At 38.6% G+C, this 23036-nt stretch overlaps 1 protein-coding gene across 2 annotated transcripts in view; it reads left to right on the forward strand.

Moving 5' to 3' along the window:
- Positions 1-9806: 9806 nt before the first annotated feature.
- The window catches only part of LOC143036727 (solute carrier family 23 member 1-like), a 55752-nt gene continuing 42522 nt past the window's right edge, over positions 9807-23036 (forward strand). Inside the window, exons 1-2 of one of the 2 annotated variants that reach the window (XM_076204379.1) lie at positions 9807-11114; positions 19046-19204. In XM_076204379.1, the coding sequence (XP_076060494.1) occupies positions 11094-11114; positions 19046-19204 (180 nt within the window). In that variant the 5' untranslated portion in view covers positions 9807-11093. Of the gene's footprint in view, positions 11115-17959; positions 18034-19045; positions 19205-23036 lie in introns of those variants that run through there. The other variant, XM_076204380.1, reaches the window with a different exon arrangement.

Below are 23036 nucleotides of genomic sequence, written 5' to 3' on the forward strand. Positions count from 1 at the left end.
ATTGGCCAGTTATTTATATAGGCCTTGAGACAGTCTGACATTGTGTTCCACCTTGTGTCCTGGGGCATGGCTAGACATTGACCACCTTCCTGCCGATACCTTGAAGCAGCATAACGATTATTTCTAAAATATTTAACTACACGGACCACATGTTGTTTACATTATCGATCTCAATGTCATGAGCCAGTAGATTTAGTAGGTGTGCTGCACATCCGTATGTGATGACGGTATGCTCAGGTTAGTTAGTTGAGGTTTATTCAACAAAATAAAATACAATTTATATATACATATATACAATTTTTTTTTTTTACAAAATTACTTGTTGAAAAGGGAGAGCGTGAAGCAAAGCTTATGGGGAAATGCTCTTCTTATAAGGAAAGAATTATTTTTATTTTATTTATCTATTTTTGTTACATGTTAGTATGATACACACATACACATATACACACATATATACATATATACACACATATATACATATATACACACATACATACATACATATACATATATACATATACATATATATATATATATAATGATATATATATATATATATAAAATATATATATATATATATATATATATATATATATATATATATATATTTGCAATGAGATGCGACACGACGCCCGCTAACTCCGACCTCACGTAGGAATCGGGGTCACGTGCGAGCATCGCATCTTGTGGGGTTCATTCGATTCCTCCAAGAGTTTTCTCATCTTGGTGACATTTGTTGCATTGTCTGTCACAACACTTCCAATGTGACAACCAAAATCATGTTCAGCCTTCTTGATCGAATTTTGTACAAGTTGTAGAAGATATTCAGTAGTGTGAGGTTTCCCTGATGTGTCTATTGTGTCAACTAAATAAATCTGACCAGTGGATGTTGTTAAAGTGACACATATTATGGGCTCATTATAGACGTTAGACCACCCATCAATTGAAAGACCTACAGTTTCATTATTCAGGTCATCTGCACACTTTTTATATTCCTTTTCAAACACGAGATCCAATCACTGAACCATCTTGAGAAACTGAGGATGCTGAACAAGACGAAATGGTGAATTTGTAGCAAATATCATTCTTGCAACTTCTTTGTCGAGATTTTCCTTTTGAGAGGCTGAAGTTTTTATGATAAATCTGTCCAGAGATGTTGATGACTTTCTTTTAGATGAAAATGATTTAGCAGAAGTGGCGCCTGTGGAGGAGTCTGATAGTGACCTTTTTAATGGTGGAGTCAGGTTTGCAGATAATTCAAGTGGAGCCAATGATAAAGGGATTGAAGCTGTTGATACAGATCCTGAAATAGAAACGGAAAATTTTAGCATATTGCATAATTTATAAATGAATAAATAAATGAATGAATACAGTGTGATTTAGGCTACTTTTGAGTACAGTAGTTATTTTTTTAGATAATGATCATATTCACACAAGCCACTAAATTATTTTGAAATAATTAACAGGATATGAAATAGATGGGCTTGGAATTCAGCCCACACTGGATTCAGTCCACTTTTAAATTCACTAAAAATAATGGGTTAGTTGGGTTAGGTTAGACTAAATCCCTTTGGGCTGAATCCCATGTGGGTTAAATTCCAATGGAACCTATGAAACATATTACACAATGTTGAATGAAATGAATAACAATCATCTAGGCCCCAAAATTGAGTGGATACAGTATATTATAGTGATAGTCATTACCCAAATTTAGAAGTAATGAAGTTGAAGTATCATCTCTTAAGGCCTTCACATTTTTATTGCACATGCTCTCCATTGTTCACCAAATTTATATAGTTGCGTATGAAAAGAGAGAAATGCACACAATATAAGTCATATGGGTCATCAATTTCTTCTGTATGCTGTGACTAACCTTGGCATTTATCTCTGTGAGATTTTAATCTTGACACAATGTCCTGTAGTTCCTGGCTGCAGTCTTTGCATTTAGCTCGGTACCCTTTGCCAGAAGTTGTTGGTAGTTTTTCAAAATAATTCCAGAAAGGATAATTTTTTCTGCCTGGAGGAACTACTCTGCCAGATCCAGAAGACATCCTTCCTGGTTGATTCCAAAGCAGCAACTGACTCAGTGAGAAGCTGCTTACCCAGAACAAGTTTCAACAAGAATCTTGTTGAAACCTGTTGTGGGCTGTACAGTGATATATACTACATATAGGTTTATATCGTTCCTTGTATACTTGTGGCAAGTCTATATAACACTGCTCCTTATATTGATATGCTGAAAATGTCATTTAGCAATCAGATCGCATATCAGATAGCAATCCCACAATATTAAAAATCTATAAAAAAAAAAAAAAAATCGCCAACCCTGTTGTCCACTAACCTCATTCAATAATACACGTTAAGTCCGGCTAAAATTGGCATTTCAAAACATAACAGTGCCTTAAAAATAGTTTCTTATTTCACTGTGAAAGTTTATGTTAACTTATACTGCATTGAATAAGTCAATAGCTGATATATTTGTCCTATATACAATGTTAGGTTTCTAGTTTTGATATATTTGTCCAATATAAAATGTTATGTTACAAAGAAAGCAATGGCCTCCGCTAGCGGAGCCAGGAATCTTGATGTGCACGTCCTGTGTAACAGTAGTCCTTGATATATATATATATATATATATATATATATATATATATATATATATATATATATATATATATATATATGCGTGTGTGTGTGTGTGTGTGTGTGTGTGTGTGTGTGTGTGTGTGTGTGTGTGTGTGTGTGTGTGTGTGTGTGTGTGTGTGTGTGTGTGTGCATGCATGTGTATGTGTGTGTGTGTGTGATTCACCACCATGGTCTTGGATCACGTGATCGTCAGCTATTTCCCTCCCGGAAGAGAGCTCAGAGCTCATATATGGCCGATCTATGGGTAATGCTGTGACCTTACATGCACATATACACCCAACTCCCCACTCACGAGAGTTGGAGTAACGACTTCCAGCGCAGCGGTACTGAAATTATTTCAGACCTGGGCAGAATTCGAACCCGGACCGCCGTAGAGGCGGCTGCTATCTCTACCACTGCGCCATGGGATCGTGTGTGTGTGTGTGTGTGTGTATTTACCTAGTTGTATTTACCTAGTTGTATTTTACGGGAAGGGGAGCTATGCTCGTGGGGTCCCGTCTTCATATCTCATTTTATCTAAACTATTTTTAAATTCATGTATTGTTTTTGCACACACCACTTTCTCATCTAACTTGTTCCAACTGTCTATTGCTCTGTGAGGAAAGCTGTTCTTTTTAAAATCTCTTCTATAGCTGTCTTTTTTTATTTTCTTTCCGTGTCCTCTTGTATTTCTGTCATCCCATTTTATCAGATTCTCTCTATCAGTAATTTCTATGCCTTTCATGATTCTGTAAATAGCTATCAAATCTCCTCTCTCTCTTCTTTGCTCTAGTGTCTGTAGTTTAAGTTTTTGTAGTCTCTCTTCATATGATAGTTTTGAGAGTGTTGGTGCCAGTTTTGTAATTGCTCTTTGTATTCTTTCAAGTTTTTTTATACATTTTTTTGTACTTGGTGACCATATCGTTGCTGCATATTCCAATCTTGGTCTTATCAGGGTGATTAGGATTTTCCTCACCATTTCTTCATCCAGGTATGTAAATGCCACTTTGATTGTTCTTATTAAATTATAAGTTTCTCCAAAAATCTTATTTATATGTTTCTCAGGTGACATATTATTCATAACAATGACTCCCAGGTCCTTCTCATTTTCTACTTTTTTTATTCCTTCTTTTCCCAAATTATATGATCCTGTTATTCTGTTTTTGCTTTTTCCAAATTCCATTATACTACACTTTTTTGTATTGAACTCCATCTCCCACTTCCTACTCCATTCTTGTACTTTATTTAGATCTCTCTGTAGTGATTCACAATCTTCTTCAGTTTTCACTCTTTTCAGTAATTTTGCATCATCTGCAAAGAAGCTCATATAGCTTTCAATTCCTTCATCCATATCATTAATATATATAGCAAACATTATTGGGGCCAGAACTGTTCCCTGCGGGACACCGCTTATTACTTCATTCCATTTTGAGTGCTGATCTCTTATCACTACTCTCATTTTTCTTTCTTGCAAAAAGTCTTCCATCCAATTTAGCAATTTACCTTGTATTCCTCCTTCATATTCTAATTTCTTAAGCAACTTCTTATGTGGTACTTTGTCAAAAGCTTTTTTTAGGTCTAGAAATGCACAATCAGCCCATCCATCTCTTTCTTGTATTATATCTATTAGCCTTGAATAGAAACATATTAAATTAGTGACGCATGATCGTCCTTGTCTGAATCCAAATTGCCTTGGATTTAGTACGTTGTTTTTTTCCAAGTATTTTACCCATCTACTTTTGATAATTCTTTCACATATTTTTGCTATTGTACTTGTTAGAGAGACTGGTCTATAGTTGGTAGGTTCTTCTTTATTTCCTCCTTTATATATAGGTACTATATTTGCTTTTTTCCAATCTTCTGGAACTTTTCCTTCTTTTAAGGAACTGCTTATTATGCTATGTATTTTGTCTGCCAGTTCATTCCTGCATTCTTTCAGAATCCAGTTTGCTATTTCATCTGGCCCATGCGATTTTCTGACATCAAAATTACCCAAGTGTGTCAATATTTCATTCTTTGTTACTTCTATTTCTTCCATAGGGGGGACTTTTTCCTTCCACTCAATCTCTTCAGGTTGTATATTTTCCCTTGTAAACACTGATTTAAAATGTTTGTTCATAATTTCTGCCATTTCCATTTCCTCAGTGTATTCAACTCCTCCTTGTCTTAATTTCTCCAAGTCTTGTTTGTTTTTCAGTTTATTGTTTACAAATCTGTAGAATAGTTTTGGTTGATCTTTACACTTTTCTATAACATCTTTTTCATATTTTCTTTTTTTCTCTCTGCACTTTTGTACATATTCATTTCTATAACCAGTATATATTTTCCATTTTTCAGGTCTTCTGTCTTTTTTCCATCTGTTCCAGGCTTTGTCTCTTTTGTCCTTTAACTCCCTACAACTTTTGTTGTACCAGCATTTTACATATTCTTTTTCTTGTTTTTGTCTTGGGACATACTTTTCCACTCCTTTTTTGTAAATTTTTGTCAAAATATTCCATTTCTCTTCCACTGTTGTTTCTTCTTTGTATATTTCTTCCCAGTTTTCTTGTTGGAAGAATTCTCTTATTTTATCAAAGTTTGTTTTTTCATACATCATTCTTCCTTTTCTATATTGTTCATTTCTTTTCATATATTTTTCTTCATTAAGTTCCAGTTCAATCAATATGTGGTCACTTTTACCTATTGGTGTTTTATATTCAATCTTGTCCACTATTCTAGGTTCAGATGTAATTATTAAGTCTAGCCTCGATGGTTCTTCTTCATTTCTATACCTAGTGTTCTCTTGTATCCATTGTGTCATTGAATGGTCAGTAATCATCTCAAGTAGAGCATTTCCCCATGAGTCATCACCACTCTTTACTGTCATTTCTTCCCAGCAGATTTCTTTGCAATTAAAGTCGCCCATCATAACTATTCTTCCTCCGTCTTCCATTATTTTAGTTAATGCTATCTTTGTGTCCTCTAACATACTTTTATGTTCACTCTCCTCCCATGAGGCTGTTTTCGGAGGCACATAATTGATCACAAATTTTCTGCTCTTCTTATCTCGGTCTTCCACTTCTATCATAATCATCTCTACTGTATTCTTTCCATATATGACCCCTTTCACGTTTATATCCTTCTTAGTCAGGAACATAACTCCACCCCCTTGTTTTTTCTCTCTGTTTCTAATCCAATAATTGTATGTATCATGTCCTACACTGTTGGGTGGTAGTGGTCCTTTTAATTTTGTTTCTACAATTCCCATTATGTCCGGTTCTTTTTCTTTCAAATAATCATTCAGTTCATTCAATCCTGTTATCAATCCATCTATATTTGTGTAAGACACTCTTAGTTTTCTGCCACTTCCATTGTATTCTCTGTTTCCCTTATGTTTTTCTTTAGTATGTCGAACTGCTTTATTTTCATGTTCACTACTCTCCAATAGAATCTCTCTTTCTCTGACTCCGTTCTTTCCTCGTTTTTTGCCTTAGCTTCAATTCTTTTCTGCTTTTCTGCCTCTCTTTCCTCCTTATTCATTTCTCTTTTTATCCATACCTTTTTATATTGATCATTTGTTGCTAGTTTCCCTGTCTTGGATAGAATTTTCTCTGCTGTTGTTTGTGACCTGAATTTAATCTTAATTGGTCTGGTCTTATCTGTACTATATTTTCCGAGTCTGAATTTTTCCTCAATTTCCTTTATAATTTCTGGTTCATCTTCCTGGACTAATTTTAATAAACTGCTTACTCTTTCATTTTCCTCCTTGATTCTTGCAGTTCTATCTGGGTTATGTTTCTCTTCCATTCCTAATATAATTATACATTTCTTTTTGTCAGCTAATTCTCTTACTATATTCTCCTTCTGTCTCATCACTTTAATAACTGAGTCTTCATTATGTTCTTTCAATTGCTGTTTGACTATGTCAGTGAATGAAACCTTATTCCCTTCTTGAGTTATTCTCCAATTTTTAGCTTCTGTAGCTAGTTTCTCTCTGTTTTCATTACTATTCTTCTTCAATTTCTCATTCTCCTCCTTTACATTTCCTAACTGTCTTTTTAGGTCCTCTATTTCTTCAGTTAAGTTTCTGTTAGCCTTCTCTAGTTGTTCCAACCTTTCAATTCTTTGAAAAATGGAGTCTACGTTACCTAACTTACGCTCCAAGTCCTCGATCACCTTATCAACTCTCTCCTCTAGTCTTATCAGTCGGGGGGGGGGGGTTGTGTCCCCCCCACCCTCTTTAAATCCCTGGAACATATTCTCGTCACTTTCTTCTGTATTGCTCCTCTCTATACTTCTAATCTTTACATTTTTATTAGACATTTGATCCTCGCTAAGTCTTTTGTTTACCTTCCGCTTGTCTGGCTGGTCAAAGTCTACTCCCTCCTCATTTCCTTCCATTTCCCTCAGTAATCCCTCCCCTTTTCCTCTTTCCCTACGTTCCCACTACTCCACGAGCAATTTCCCCCCCACCCTGCAAAAACACTAGGCACTTCTCTTTGCGTTGGGATCCACAGACTTCACTTTTCTTCAGAACGTCTTCTAAGCCGTCCATTCGTTGAAGTGTGTGTGTGTGTGTGTGTGTGTGTGTGTGTGTGTGTGTGTGTGTGTGTGTGTGTGTGTGTGTGTGTGCGTGCGCGCGCGCGTTATATTTCTTAATCATCTGACTGAAGTGTGCACCTCATTACACAGTGCATGAGAAGAGTGGAAGAAGATGCACTACCTACATGCATGTGCATTCACAGTATAATGTACGTGTCTATATCAAATCTATGCGCATGATGAGAGATCACGTGCGTTTGTGCGTATGTGTGCACCTCAGATACAAGAGGGGGGCCCAGCCCCCCCCCCCCCAACGCTCCTCATCAGAGCTCGGAAGATTATTAACGCAGGTCGGTGCAAGGTCTAAATATACAGGTCAGACCGTTTGAATTCTTCTGCGCAGCTTCTGACGTCATTAGGCTGAGTCCATTTTCTCTTTGTGAAACACTGAAGAAAACTGTGAAACGCCAAGGAAGACAGGAACTATAATATTTTATATTATATATATATATATATATTATATATCATATATATTATATATTCATATATATAGACAGGAACTATAATATTTTATATATATCTATATATATATTTTATATAATATTTGTCAGAATATAACTAATTGCGTGGAGCGGTGCGAGCGAAGGGAACGTCTTTCCCAAACGACGCACCAGCTTCAACTGACAGCTATAGGACCCGCCAACCCCACTTTGAACAGCCAGGTGACGTTCACGGGCCCGCTGCGCCAACTCCCTCGAAATTCGGTCGGAAGTGGTTAGATCTTGGGTCGGTGTACATTCCGTTCGTAGATTACGTGCTGTCTGCATTAAGATATCGTTTAGGCGAAAACAGCGTGGCTGTAACACTTCAGGTAAAGGAACTCCTCAAAGGTCCTGACACAAACGCAGCAGCTGTTCTACAAGCTGCAGAGTTGTATCAAACATATATTGAATCTGCCTCTTGTAAAAGCAGAAATAGAACGTTGGACAATACGTCCCCCCGACGTTCAGTTCTCTGATGGACGCGCAAGTGCACGCGAGTGCGAACTTAGTTCCCAACATGATTATCATGCCTTTTGAAAGTTGTGTTAATGCAACCGGTGTCAAATGCTCAAGCTGAGAGGTCTTTTTCAGCACTTAAAAGACTGAAAACATATCTTAGAAGCACAGTTGGGCAGGAACGTATGAATGGTCTTGCATTGCTCTCAGTGCATAATACCATTCCCATTTCCGTGGAGCAAATCCTGAACAAATTCTTGGAAAAGAACCGCCGTTTACTTTTCACTTGATGTGCTGTTGCGTTGTGTTGTTGTATATTGGTGTCAATGGTGTATTACTGTTGTATTATGGTACCAAAACACCATTATTAACAATGTGGTGTTGTATTATATGACGGTAATTGAGTAGTGAGCACACATTTATGTTTTGCAGAGCGCGATCTAATGTTATTTTCATTAATAATAATATATTTTTTTCACTCATCTCGAGTTTGATTCTCCTTGGATAAACACTTTCTCGTGCGAATTTATTATTTGAATTATATTTGTGAATTATATATGATTTTACATACAATTACGAGCAAAACAGACTTAGGTTTCTGGACCAATCTCCAAGCCAACAACATTATTCTTGGGGTTAAAATATCGGCGTGTTTCTAGTATCGGTGATCGGTTCGCCCCCCCCCCCTCCAAATAACATTCCTGGATCCGCGCCTGGTGCACCTGTGTGTATGTGTGTGTGTGTGTGTGTGTGTGTGTGTGTGTGTGTGTGTGTGTGTGTGTGTGTGTGTGTGTGTGTGTGTGTATTCACCTTGGTCTTTTTGGATCACGTGTTGGACTCGTGATCGACAGCAATCTCCCTCCCGGAAGAGAGCTCAGAGCTCGTATGACCGATCTATGGGTAATGCTATGACCTTACACACACACACACCCCAACTCCCCGCCCACGAGAGTCAGAGTAATGACCCGAAGCGCAGCGATACCGAAATAATTTCGGCCCTGGGCAGGATTCGAACCAGGTACTGCGAGTACCACCGTGCAGGCAGTCCAGCGCTCTACCAACCGCGCCACCGAGTGTGAGAGTGTGTGTGTGTGTGTGTGTGTGTGTGTGTGTGTGTGTGTGTGTGTGTGTGTGTGTGTGTGTGTGTGTGTGTGTGTGTGTGTGTGTGTGTGTGTGTGTGTGTGTGTGTGTATTCACCTTGGTCTTTTTGGATCACGTGTTGGACTCGTGATCGACAGCAATCTCCCTCCCGGAAGAGAGCTCAGAGCTCGTATGACCGATCTATGGGTAATGCTATGACCTTACACACACACACACCCCAACTCCCCGCCCACGAGAGTCAGAGTAATGACCCGAAGCGCAGCGATACCGAAATAATTTCGGCCCTGGGCAGGATTCGAACCAGGTACTGCGAGCACCACCGTGCAGGCAGTCCAGCGCTCTACCAACCGCGCCACCGAGTGTGTGTGTGTGTGTGTGTGTGTGTGTGTGTGTGTGTGTGTGTGTGTGTGTGTGTGTGTGTGTGTGTGTGTGTGTGTGTGTGTGTGTGTGTGTGTTTGTGCGTGTGTACAGCTTGTCGTGCGTGTGTGTGTGTGCGTACGTGCGTACGTCCATCACGATCCGAGGCTCCAAGCCTCTTGTGTCTCCCGGCAAAGAGTCGGAGTCGTCGCAGTGTCAAGACCGGGGGGTTGCAGGTAAGGTGTTGGTTGGCACCACGTCTTGGATCATCGTACGGCTTCCGAGTTTCCAGGACGAGTTCGCCACAACTGCACCGAGATCGAGAACTGCAGGACAGAGGAACAGTGCACTTCGGCTCTATGTCCAGATAGTTCCTGGATAACTTTGTCTCACACCGTCGAACTCTGACTTCGTTGTCTTATAGGCCACCACCACGATACTGAAGCCTCATCTCGCCCCTGCTATCCGTCATTTGCTGGGCCCCCGTTGTCCATTCTAAAGCACCTTCCAGACCCCATCGTGCTACCACCGATGCTCTGCTGCCAAACTCGAGCATTCCGCTGATACCACTTCTCTACTATTTCTTCCAGTAGCCCCAGTTATCAACCTGCGACTTCTGCAGCTTAATTCACGTTTCTACGTCTACCCTCGATAACCCAAAACCAAAATATCAACCCTCACCAGAATTCCGTTTTCTTCAAATAATTGTTTAAAATAGTCGATGCAATCGGAGCAGAAACCCACCCTGTCGATACGAGACAGTCCCTCAGTTGTATCACTATTACCTGGTCATTTAATTTCCTCCAGACAATATAACATTCAAGATTGATCACAAATTATTTTGTCTACCTGGACATACACTGTGAAGGTAGCAAGAACCTCCTGTGAATTGTCAGCAAGTTCAGTCCTCAGATTTTGTCATCAAAAAGAAACCGGCTGCCTGTCCCAGTATACAGAGTATATTTGTACGTTTGTCTTTTTGACGTACTCAAAGATTCTTTTGATTTTTGTTTTCTTATTGAAACACACTCCTTGGTGTGTGCCACGAACTTATTTATTACTGAAAAGAAGCTCCATCTTCCTCGATCTACGACCCTCGATTTTATCCACACCATTGTCGCTCCACAGCTTCCTACTTTGTTGTAGTTGGTCTCACGGCAGCCTTCCAACACTGGCACAACTGCCATATTTTTTACACCTGTGTTCATACTACAGACGTGATTTATCCAACCGTGGCTTCTATCAATACGTAATTATACTTTCGGCGACATTCTTTCCTTCGCAATTATCTGAAATAATCGACACTGAATTCAATCCCCACTTGTGCTGCATCACTGAGAAAGCGCCTGTAATGTAAGCCTCGTCTAAATCATTCCTTTCTCAAGCACAAATCTCTACACCGAGGACCCCTGCCTGATTTTACAACAAACAGGTCAAGAAAACCCACGGTACCCATCTACTGCCTAAGTTCGGTACTACACATCTACCGCGATGCATCTGACAACAGTGGAGGTAAGGATATTATAATTTTTTTCCGTTTTCATTTGTTGTCGGATTTTGTATGAAGCATATGAGCATGTGTGGTGCATGAGACCATGGAGAATTGCATGCCCGCCCGCCCGCCCTTCGAATAGGCAATTTATTCCACCCGTGGTCACTTACATTTGCAATGTGTCGTCTTATTACATGCGTACCTCGATCCACGAAATATGTCGCGACTTGCAAAATTGAACAATAAGACTCTGACTTGTTTTTGTAGCGGGTCGCTTTATCACAATATGCAGTGACGCATTCCAGGAAGTATAATGTAATTCACGACCTTGTACTATGAAATGCCAACTTCTGTTTTACATCGATCAGATTTCCATCCTGCAAGGCATTGCACAAGTAAAAATTTAATTCAAGACGACCTGGCGTCATTAGAAACGTCACTGATGAGATATGAATATTTTGCTGGATCAGAGGATTTGTTTGTGTAGTACTGCGTCCCCGATAACCAACGCTCCTATTCATCGTGCCTAGGTTGTGGGGTTATTAAAGAGGAGATCTGAGGAGGATTGCAGAATAAAAGGATATTATAAGTTAAAAGTTATTAGATTTTTTTTGTGGAGATGAGTCTCCAATTATAATAGAATTATGCGTGACTCTGACCTATAGGGGTGTCCTTGAGCCTTTTAAAATATTGACCGAATAAAAGTTATGCAATCAAGATCCTATAGTGGAAGGTAGGGGAGGGGAAGGCGAGGAAGCAGTTGCCAGTTCTCAGTTTTCTTTATATAACAGAAAAATTCTGGACCGTCTGAGGATCGAGAGACAGACCCCTGGGTCTGCACCTCAAATGAGGATATATTGGTAGGTAGGGGGAAATGCACCGAGGAAGTGGGTCTGCCCCACGCCTATCATAAATCTAACTTCCTTCTATTTCATTCTTTCCTTACACTAACCCTCCAAATCTCCCTCCCCCCCTCTCCCCTATCTTACCTATCCTGCCCCGTACTACTACTTCCGATGTCCGTCTCACAGGACCAGGACACAAACATATCCCCATTGTTAGTCCCACATGTGACATTCGAAGCTCTACCAGGAAGTCACTTATTTTCAGGGTTACTGAGGGTTTATGGGAGGAATTGGCCTGTAATGAAGAACTTCAAGCACTGTTCGCTCTTTGCCCTTGTTGAGCAGCTGCTAGAGTTCATCGAAGGGACTTTTTTCAGAAACAGTGACGCATGTATTTACACAGACATGTCTGAGGAATGTCAAGTAACGGAGTTTTCCGTATAAAACCTGGGATAGCCTACAGGATGCTATAGCCCCAGCTGATACCGTAAACAAGCTTAAAACTAGTCATGATAAATGATAGTAAATCGTTGCTGTGGATGCATTGTGTCTTGGTTCATTGCTTTTGGCCCAGGACACTGGGCAGGAGACGGAGATGACCCTTTGTCCACGAGGAGCTAAGAGAGAGGGAAACGATGGGTAGTCGATGGGAATGGAAAGGGTGTAAGGAGAAGCAAACAGACAATAAATAGATGGTTGGTGGAGAAGAAGAGACAAGTCACTATAAGCGCAGCTCCTTTTCTGTAGACTATATTTTGGTAAATATATAGCTGGATAAGAAACGCAAAGGAAAACAATATGTGTCACTTTATTATTATATTAGTTATATGGCAATTTATTATTATTAACTGTTTACCTGTTTGCTTATTGTTTAACTATACCTATGCATTTGTTTATGTATTCTATTTGTTATTTATATTATTATAGTTTTTATCTATTAATTTATTATTATTATTATCATTATTTCGTATCCGACCTAGATATAGACCAAAAGGTCTCCGGTCGGCATGCTCCGCGTTTGTAATCCTTTGTAAACGTACAACGGAACAACAAAGGGTTGGGAAGCGAAGGTGATGCGGGAAGGATGACTGAGGGGTGGGGGGGGGGTAGAGAGACGCGTCGCTCAACCCGATTGCATAACCGAATTTTCCTAATACAACGGATTACAAAGGCGGAGCATGCCGACAGGAGACCTTTTGGTCCTTAACTAAGTCGGATGCGGAGAAAAAGATAAATAAAGATTATGAAAAAAAATTAATGGAGAATTTATAATATGAATAATGTAGTAGTATCGTATGGCTTTCTTACACCTCCAACTTTGTATTTGCTAGCCAGTCTATGAATGTTTGATTTGCTTCATAGATAGTCTGGTAACCCCCAGGCACTGCTGTGATTGGGCAGTGCAGTACGAGATGGTCTGTATCTTGGGGTGAGTTATGACAAGATGGACATTGGGGAGTCTTTGTAACCCCAGCGATGCAGGTTAACGGCTGTTTTGCCTTGTTGTGATGTCAGCCTGTTGGCTTGTGTCCATTCTCTTCTGGTTAGGTTGGAAAATCCAGGTAGTATTTCGGTTGGGTCTGTTACTAAGTTTCCCCTAATGGGTAGTTTCCTTGTCCATTCTTCTTGCCAGGCTTCTCTTAGGTTGAAATTTTCGTTTTGTGTTTTAAAGAAAGGTTTTCTTGATTTTAGCCTCGTTATTATTGGGGCCTCCTCCATTATTTGTTTGAGGGGTATATCTGCTGGAAGGTTGTCTATGCGTTGGTGTTGTTTTTGTATGGCATCCTCGCGTCGTATATTTGGTGGTGCTATGCCACTCATCGTTGGCAGCCAAATGAGTGGTGTTGGTTTAATGGCCCCTGATATTATCCGCATGGTTGCGTGGAGTTTATTGTAAAATTTATTTGTGTGTGAATAATAATAGAAAATAAATAAATGGACAGGTATAGTTAAATATACAAATAGGTGAATAGTAGATAATAATGAATGGTGTCGGTTTAGTATGTGGCCTACCTTTTTGAAACTGGTTTAGTATGTGGCCTACCTCTTTGAAAATTGTTTAGTATGTGGCCTGTCTCTTTGAAAGTGGGATAGTATGTGGCCTACCCTATTTGAATGTGTCATACCTCAGGAAATACTATATGCTAAATAAAAGTCCGTTTTCAAAGGATTTTGAAAAGGTAGGCTACATACTATACCAAAGAAAAAAATTCGTAGGCCACATACTAAACCGCGGCACCAATAACAAGTAATGAGTATGACAGAATAAACATACTTTTTTTTTATCTGTTACTAGTTTACAAAAGTTTACAAGATATTTATAAATTAATGGAATAACGTACAGGACAATATGGTTTGTATTTGCTAGCATGTTGCAAGGGCGGCAGTGAAACAGGTTGTGTGGTTCGTGGGTTTGTTAATCGGTAGGTTATGCGTACAGAGAGGGCACGTCAAATACCCAAGAAGCCTACAGAGCAACTGGGACGTGGGCGAAGGCGCTAGGTCCTGTAAGCACACATAGACCTACATAGAATTTAGGAAGGTTTGTTGTAAGTATGAATCTTGGGCGAGGGCACTAGGTATTGTAAGCACGCATAGGCCTACATAAAGGAAGGTTTGTTGTAAGTATGAATGGGGCTTGGGCGAGGGTGTTGTAAGCACACATAGGCTTGTAAGTATGAAAGGGGTCTTTGCAATGGGAGGCGTCTGGGTGTCGGGCACGCATTACATCACCCTTGCACTGGTTCACATTGGTCCTATGCATGATACACTATACCACAGTTTGGAGCAAAAAGGACATGGTATACATGCGTTCAGTTCAATGAAACAACAAAGAGAACGTAGACATGGGGTGACTATTGGCTACAGATTCTAGAAATAAGTACCTGTTCTTCAAAACGTGCAAGATATCGTTTTAATGATTCGTGAATGAGGAAGGGAGGGATGGAGTGAGGGAGGCACAACTGCCTAGCTGTGATAAGAACTGCAATGATGACAAGTTATGAGTTCAATAGTTCACATACTATATCAGACGTCTGACAGGACATCATGGCCTTTTAATTGTTGCTGTACCTCATTCCCATTCCGAAGCTCAACAGTATGATGTGTTTCTTCACAAGTAAAGAAAATTTACGTTGTCAATTTGTTTTCTTGCTTGTTAGGCCTGTCAGATTCCATAGAATTGTAATGACTACCCTGCGTAGGATTCCGTACGTCCGCCGGGTTATGTTGACCTAGTGGAACAACTGCCCAACCTCCTTGCCCTTTATTTCCTTTTTTATATTGTTCCAAAAGGTTATGCAACTGTGTGAAAAATATATCTCTGTATCATTCAGGAGTTCTATCATTCTTCATTCCCGTGCAACGAGATCTTCCCTGACAATACTCATTTCATTGTTTTCGACATAGTAACTTCAATATGAGAGACTCAGTTTTTCTAATATTCTCTTATCCAGTCTGTCTGCTCGGCTGTGAACAATTTCGGTTGCTGTTCTTTGGAATCCCTCGATCTTACATATCTATATATATATATATATATATATATATATATATATATATGTATATATATATATATATATATTTATATATATATATATATATATATATATATATATATATATATATATATATATATATGCAAAGTAGACCACTTGGAAAAAAGAAACTAACGAAGCAGAGCGCTTTCGTATATTACATCTTCAGTGCAACAAGTACATAGTGATAGGAATGCATAGAAAACATATACATGATACAAAGGAACAAGGACAGTTTGAATAAGCGTAGCGACCAATTACCCCCTGGAGAGCGGAAGGTCATTGTCAATTATCTTAAGATGGTGGGGCGACATCAGGTCACAGTCGCCAGGGTCACTGTTTCTACTAATGATATAGGGCGACATTAGGTCAATTCGTTGGGTTACATTTTACCTGATATTATCTTACTAATTTCTTGACAAATGAAATTATCGAGTTTGTACAAGCCTTTATGTAGGTTGGTATTTTGATTACTGGTGGTATGAATCAAACTACACTCTATTAAATTTCTTGCTATTATGGTGTTGGTATAATAGATTGCCTGGGCATTACCCCAATCAACTGGATGATTATTTAATTCAATCATCCAGTTGATTGGGGTAATGCCCAGGCAATCTATTATATCAACTACATAATAGCAAGAAATTTAATAGAGCGCAGTTTGATTCATACCACCAGTAATCAAAATACCAACCTACATAAAGGCTTGTACAAACTTGATAATTTCATTTGTCAAGAAATTAGTAAGATAATATCAGGTAAAATGTAACCCAACGAATTGACCTAATGTCGCCCTATATCATTAGTAGAAACAGTGACCCTGGCGACTGTGACCTGATGTCGCCCCACCATCTTAAGATAATTGACAATGACCTTCCGCTCTCCAGGGGGTAATTGGTCGCTACGCTTATTCAAACTGTCCTTGTTCCTTTGTATCATGTATATATTTTCTATGCATTCCTATCACTATGTACTTGTTGCACTGAAGATGTAATATACGAAAGCGCTCTGCTTCGTTAGTTTCTTTTTTCCAAGTGGTCTACTTTGCATAAGTGAACACACGTACCTGTGTTCTTATTAGCACACACACACATATATATATAGATAGATATAGATATATGCATTTATATGTATATATATATATATATATATATGTATATATATATATACATATATATATATATATATATATACATATATACTCGAACCCAGGACAACTGTCGGAATTATGTGATTGACATCGTCGTCATTGGCGATTCTATTCAGGTATAGCAACGACGAAAGTCCATCAAGGCGTTCCTGCTTCACCACTACCTGTAGGTCGGCTTGGTCCTTCGTGAAATTGAGATTAGGACGGCAGTTAGCAGTCAACTCAAATCCTGTCGGAGTAGATTAACCCCTAGGTTAAATGAAGACTCGATAGCGTGAGTGGTGGAAGCATAGACTTGCTATTTTACAAGCTATGAGTTCGAATCCGGGGACATTCGTCGGAATTGTGTGATTGACATCGCCGTCATTGGCTTTTCTATTTAGGTATATATATATATATATATATATATATATATATATATATATATATATATATATATATATATATATATATATATCATTACTGCATATCTGCATCTAGGATGGATCAGGGCCTCTTATATATTTTGCCAGCCTATCTCCGTCTATGAAATACAACGCCACTTCATATTTATCAACAGTTTGTGTCTCAGCGAAAAATCTAGTTATCTGTTTATGCGTTCACGGGGCGACTTACCACCTATCCGCGTTATTTCCTGGTCCTTCTGATTCCTGTTTCTTCGCTAACGAAGACCCCTTTCTCACTAGTTCCTCTTTCACTCGTATCACCTATCAGTCCTACTCTAGCTATGGTTTGTATTTTCCTCCCACTGCACTTTCATCACTCGCGCACCTTTTCACCGTTCGCCCGAAATCCGCACTGCCATACGCATCAGCCAACGCCCCATTCGCCCTCTCTTCCACATGGTGGTGACCTTTGACCCCATGCAACTGCACACCCATATTCGTACCACAAATTATACTACAGTTTATTAGGTTAGAACTTCTATGATCAACACACTCAGGTCCTCATTTGCTCTTGCAATTGTTGAAGTTCCTTCTTGAAAATTATGGATGACCTTTGTAGTTTTAACCGTCTGCATTATTTTGTAGTTCTTAGAGATGAAATCCATTGTTCACACTTGACTCCAATTAAAAATTCGATTTGCTATCTTCGTCTTCTACTCTCCTCATGATTTTGTGTCGTCTGCAAATAATGTAGTCTGTTGTTTCTTTCATGATACCACATAAGTCAAGAATATTACGGGATTGCCCTTGTTACTTCCCTCCATCTTGACATCCTGTCTCTTATCAATGTTCTCATGTATCAGTCTTTCAGGAAATCCCTTATCCATCGCAGGAGATTTACCTTAAGTCTTCCAACACGTCTTCCACAGCAGTTGTTTGTGTGGAACTTTGATAAAAGCTTTATCTCATCTATTTACACACAGTCCACCCATCTGTCTCTTTTGCATCACACTGACTGCCTTTGAGTAAAAACTTAATAGATTTGAGACACCTGGTCTTCCATTTCTGAACCCAATATTGTTGTCTACTAAAATTTCCGACGCCTTTAGATATTTAATCCATCCTTCACGATTTTCTCACATAAATTAGTTGTCACGGATGCATGATTAGGATGTAAATCTTGCCACAAAATCTTTCCCCCGAACTTTACAGTCATAAGCTAGCGCGGTATCTAGGCTTACAGATAAGCTAAATAATATTCCTTGGCATCAACTGAAACAAAATCTTTAGAGGTACTAGAATTGCAAAATATGTTACAGAATCGAGATATATAATCACTGAGATATCTGATCAAATCTGTATGACCCATCGGTCATCCATGCAGAATAAAAATGTATGGAGTCATCCAGAACAAACTCCTTAAACGCATTCGGTGCTTAACACCACACAACTTTTTAATATTTGGTTTATTTTTCTCAGATTCTGTTAACTATAAAAAAATCTTCGGAATTTCCTGCTTATCTCCCCTTTCACCAAGAGACAGTCATCTACGCTATTTACCCGATTCGAATGCATCTCCGACAAATTCGTCTCAGGGGACCACAGTTTCAACGTGTAATGTTTCATATCCAAGACCCATCACGTTCTGAATATCCTTAAATCCGTTACATTATCCCATGTTCATCCCTCATGAAGTACATTTGGGGTAATGCATTATTCGTTATTTTGATAAAATGCACTGATATCAAAAGGGTTTCACATGATTCAAGAAAGATCCTGTCAATGAGACTTGGCAAATGAAGTAAAAGCATGACTTCAGTTTCTCATTACCCTACGACAGTTTTCGATTTATTTATTTCCAGATATCAAAACTGCACGCCAGACAGTGACGAAAAATTTGAATCCATCCCAACTGCATTTCATTGCCAACCCTGTGATCATTTCCTACTCCAAATTATCACCAATGTGACATTGCCTCCCATCATCATACCCATGATTTACTCTTCACCAATAACTCTGCAAATCTTCCTCGAAAAGGTCATTTCTCCCGAGGGGGAGATGGAAGGAGAACGACGCGTGACCAAGAAAACTGTGGCGAAGAGCTGTGAAGCTTTGGTCGACCCCAATCCCAATCGACTCCTCTACACCGTCGAAGATTCACCTCCGTGGTACCACTGCATCTTCCTCGGTATGCAGGTAAATATTCTGTTTTTAAATTCATTGTTGTTTTACAAAATTTGGGGAGTGACGAAAATAGAATGAAATAAATAGAATAAATAAAATAAAAAAGTAAAATAATTAGAGCAAATAAAACAAATGGAATAAATAAAATAAATACAATAAATTAGACAAGAGAGATTAAACGAATAAACTTAATTAGATAAAATAAATAAACAAATGGATAAATGCAATTAGGGCAGCTCCAGAATAAGGAACTAATATTACTCTTACCTCGCCTGACTGAGAAGTCAGCCAAGCAGGGACAAGGGAAGGGAAGGCACCCACAGAAAATCGACCAGTGCACGGGCCCGTGACACGGGAGGTCGAGCCCTCAAGAAAGTAGCCATAGGGAAGAATACTTAAATTGGGGTAAAGTTGGGTGGGGGGGGTGGATTGGGAGGAGGTCTGTACTGTACTGTGTATGATGCTTTTGGAATCTTTATTTGAATTTTCAAATCATTCTCTTTCATGTACTTAACCTAGTACAGTTGAATACAACTACAATGGCCATAAGATGATAAGGGTCTCGGACTAGGGTCCGATTGATTTAATACACTTAGAAACTATGGTAGCGTGAACACATAATTTAGGCACATGGATTTTAATCTTCGGCAAGGCGAGTGGATTACCCAAGATCTATATACACCCTTGGGATTACCTACATCGGTATCCTCCGGCCGTAACACAAAGAAAACGAAATCACATACACATAACCCATGCGTTGTATCAAGATAGTACTAAGAACGGATGGGCGACTCTGCTTTAATCTCTTTCCCTATCTCAAAGTTCTGACCCAGCTTGCAGTGAGCAACATTGGCCACACTGCGCTAGTTCCTTTTAATTAATGTATCTTCATTGAACTAATCTCTTAGATAAACGGTTAATTCCTGTTGATCCTGATGGCCTTTAATGACGTCCCTACTTCTCCAAATATATCCATATACATATATATACTCGTATATAAAATCACATTGATTCAAACTACTCTCATTCTGTTATTTCCAATATCTCCATAAAGGGGGGGGGGGTGAGAAGGAAAAAGTAAAGGGGAAAAAGAAATGTAGAGTATCGACCTGTTGGTCCCGATCAAGGTAAAACAAATACTTAGGAGGGGATGGAAGGGGAGGAGAGTAGGAAAACCACACGTGTATTAACAATTTACAGTACATACATATTTATACAGAATATTGTACATAAACAGACATTTTAAATACACGGAGAATGGTGGGACATCACAATATATATATATATATATATATATATATATATATATATATATATATATATATATATATATATTGTAGTATAAAGTGGAGACATGAGTGGAAGGTGGCAAGGGGGAGCACGATGATGCAGGAGTGAATATTCTCTTACGTTTCGACGGATGTCTTCCTCAGAGAGACTACGTAGTCTCTCTAAGGAAGACATCCGTCGAAACGTAAAGCAGGCCCTAGACGATCAAGCTGATTGATCAAAAGCTGGACGCAATTGCTTGAAGAAAGCATGCTTGACCGTCTAAAGCAGGCCCTAGACGATCAAGCTGATTGATCAAGCTCTGCTGTCAATCGGTTGACTCAAGCGTACAGCAGGCCCTAGACGATCAAGCAAACCTTCAATCTGTTTTATCAAAAACCAGTCTTAGTTGAGTGTTTGAGTAGGCAGGTCTTTCATAAAGTGTTGCGTAATGGTTTCCAATACAGATGTGGCTTTTCTTGCTTTGACTCTAGTTGTCTTGTATAAAAGAGAGATCCTTGTAGTACCACAGAGAAGGTTCGGGAATATCATCCGTTGATGCTCCAGACTTCTTTTTGTTCTCGATCGCTTTGTATTCCCGATTATAATTTGTTCTTAAAACATTTTTTTTTCTTTAGTTCTTCAACAGTAAAGTTTGGCTTCAACGTGTGCAAAGCACGCGTTATTTTTAGTAGTGCTGCAATTTTTTTATTTCGATTAAAGTAATCTTTACTTTTCACTCTCAAAAGTTCAGGGTTATCCCTATATAATTCAATTAGGAGGCTTGTGAACTCACGCTCTGTCACATGTTCTTCTTCCATAGCTGCCTACGAATGACTGACGCAATGCTTGATCAAAGTTGCCCTAGACGATCAAGCATCAGTGATTGAGCTTGAGTCATTCAAACTTTCTATCAATCACCGTCAACGCTTGAGTCAATCGTCAAAACAGCTCTTAGACGGTCAAGCATGCTTTCTTCAAGCAATTGCGCCCAGCTTTTGATCAATCAGCTTGATCGTCTAGGGCCTGCTTAAGAGAATATTCACTCCTGCATCATCCTGCGCCCCCTTGTCACCTTCCACTCATATATGTATATATATATATATATATATACATATATATATATATATATATATATATATATATATATATATATATATGTATTTACCTAGTTGTATTTACCTAGTTGTATTTTACGGGAAGGGGAGCTATGCTCGTGAGGTCCCGTCTTCATATCTCATTTTATCTAAACTATTTTTAAATTCATGTATTGTTTTTGCACACACCACTTTCTCATCTAACTTGTTCCAACTGTCTATTGCTCTGTGAGGAAAGCTGTTCTTTTTCAAATCTCTTCTATAGTTGTCTTTTTTTATTTTCTTTCCGTGTCCTCTTGTATTTCTGTCATCCCATTTTATCAGATTCTCTCTATCAGTAATTTCTATGCCTTTCATGATTCTGTAAATAGCTATCAAATCTCCTCTCTCTCTTCTTTGCTCTAGTGTCTGTAGTTTAAGTTTTTGTAGTCTCTCTTCATATGATAGTTTTGAGAGTGTTGGTGCCAGTTTAGTAATTGCTCTTTGTATTCTTTCAAGTTTTTTTATACATTTTTTTGTACTTGGTGACCATATCGTTGCTGCATATTCCAATCTTGGTCTTATCAGGGTGATTAGGATTTTCCTCACCATTTCTTCATCCAGGTATGTAAATGCCACTTTGATTGTTCTTATTAAATTATAAGTTTCTCCAAAAATCTTATTTATATGTTTCTCAGGTGACATATTATTCATAACAATGACTCCCAGGTCCCTCTCATTTTCTACTCTTTTTATTCCTTCTTCTCCCAAATTATATGATCCTGTTATTCTGTTTTTGCTTTTTCCAAATTCCATTATACTACACTTTTTTGTATTGAACTCCATCTCCCACTTCCTACTCCATTCTTGTACTTTATTTAGATCTCTCTGTAGTGATTCACAATCCTCTTCAGTTTTCACTCTTTTCAGTAATTTTGCATCATCTGCAAAGAAGCTCATATAGCTTTCGATTCCTTCATCCATATCATTAATATATATAGCAAACATTATTGGGGCCAGAACTGTTCCCTGCGGGACACCGCTTATTACTTCATTCCATTTTGAGTGCTGATCTCTTATCACTACTCTCATTTTTCTTTCTTGCAAAAAGTCTTCCATCCAATTTAGCAATTTACCTTGTATTCCTCCTTCATATTCTAATTTCTTAAGCAACTTCTTATGTGGTACTTTGTCAAAAGCTTTTTTTAGGTCTAGAAATGCACAATCAGCCCATCCATCTCTTTCTTGTATTATATCTATTAGTCTTGAATAGAAACATATTAAATTGGTGACGCATGATCGTCCTTGTCTGAATCCAAATTGCCTTGGATTTAGTACGTTGTTTTTTTCCAAGTATTTTACCCATCTACTTTTGATAATTCTTTCACATATTTTTGCTATTGTACTTGTTAGAGAGACTGGTCTATAGTTGGTAGGTTCTTCTTTATTTCCTCCTTTATATATAGGTACTATATTTGCTTTTTTCCAATCTTCTGGAA

This window comes from Oratosquilla oratoria, chromosome 21 (genome assembly GCF_046742065.1).
Source record: "Oratosquilla oratoria isolate Oo_2021 chromosome 21, ASM4674206v1, whole genome shotgun sequence".
Taxonomy (NCBI): Eukaryota; Metazoa; Arthropoda; class Malacostraca; order Stomatopoda; family Squillidae; genus Oratosquilla; species Oratosquilla oratoria.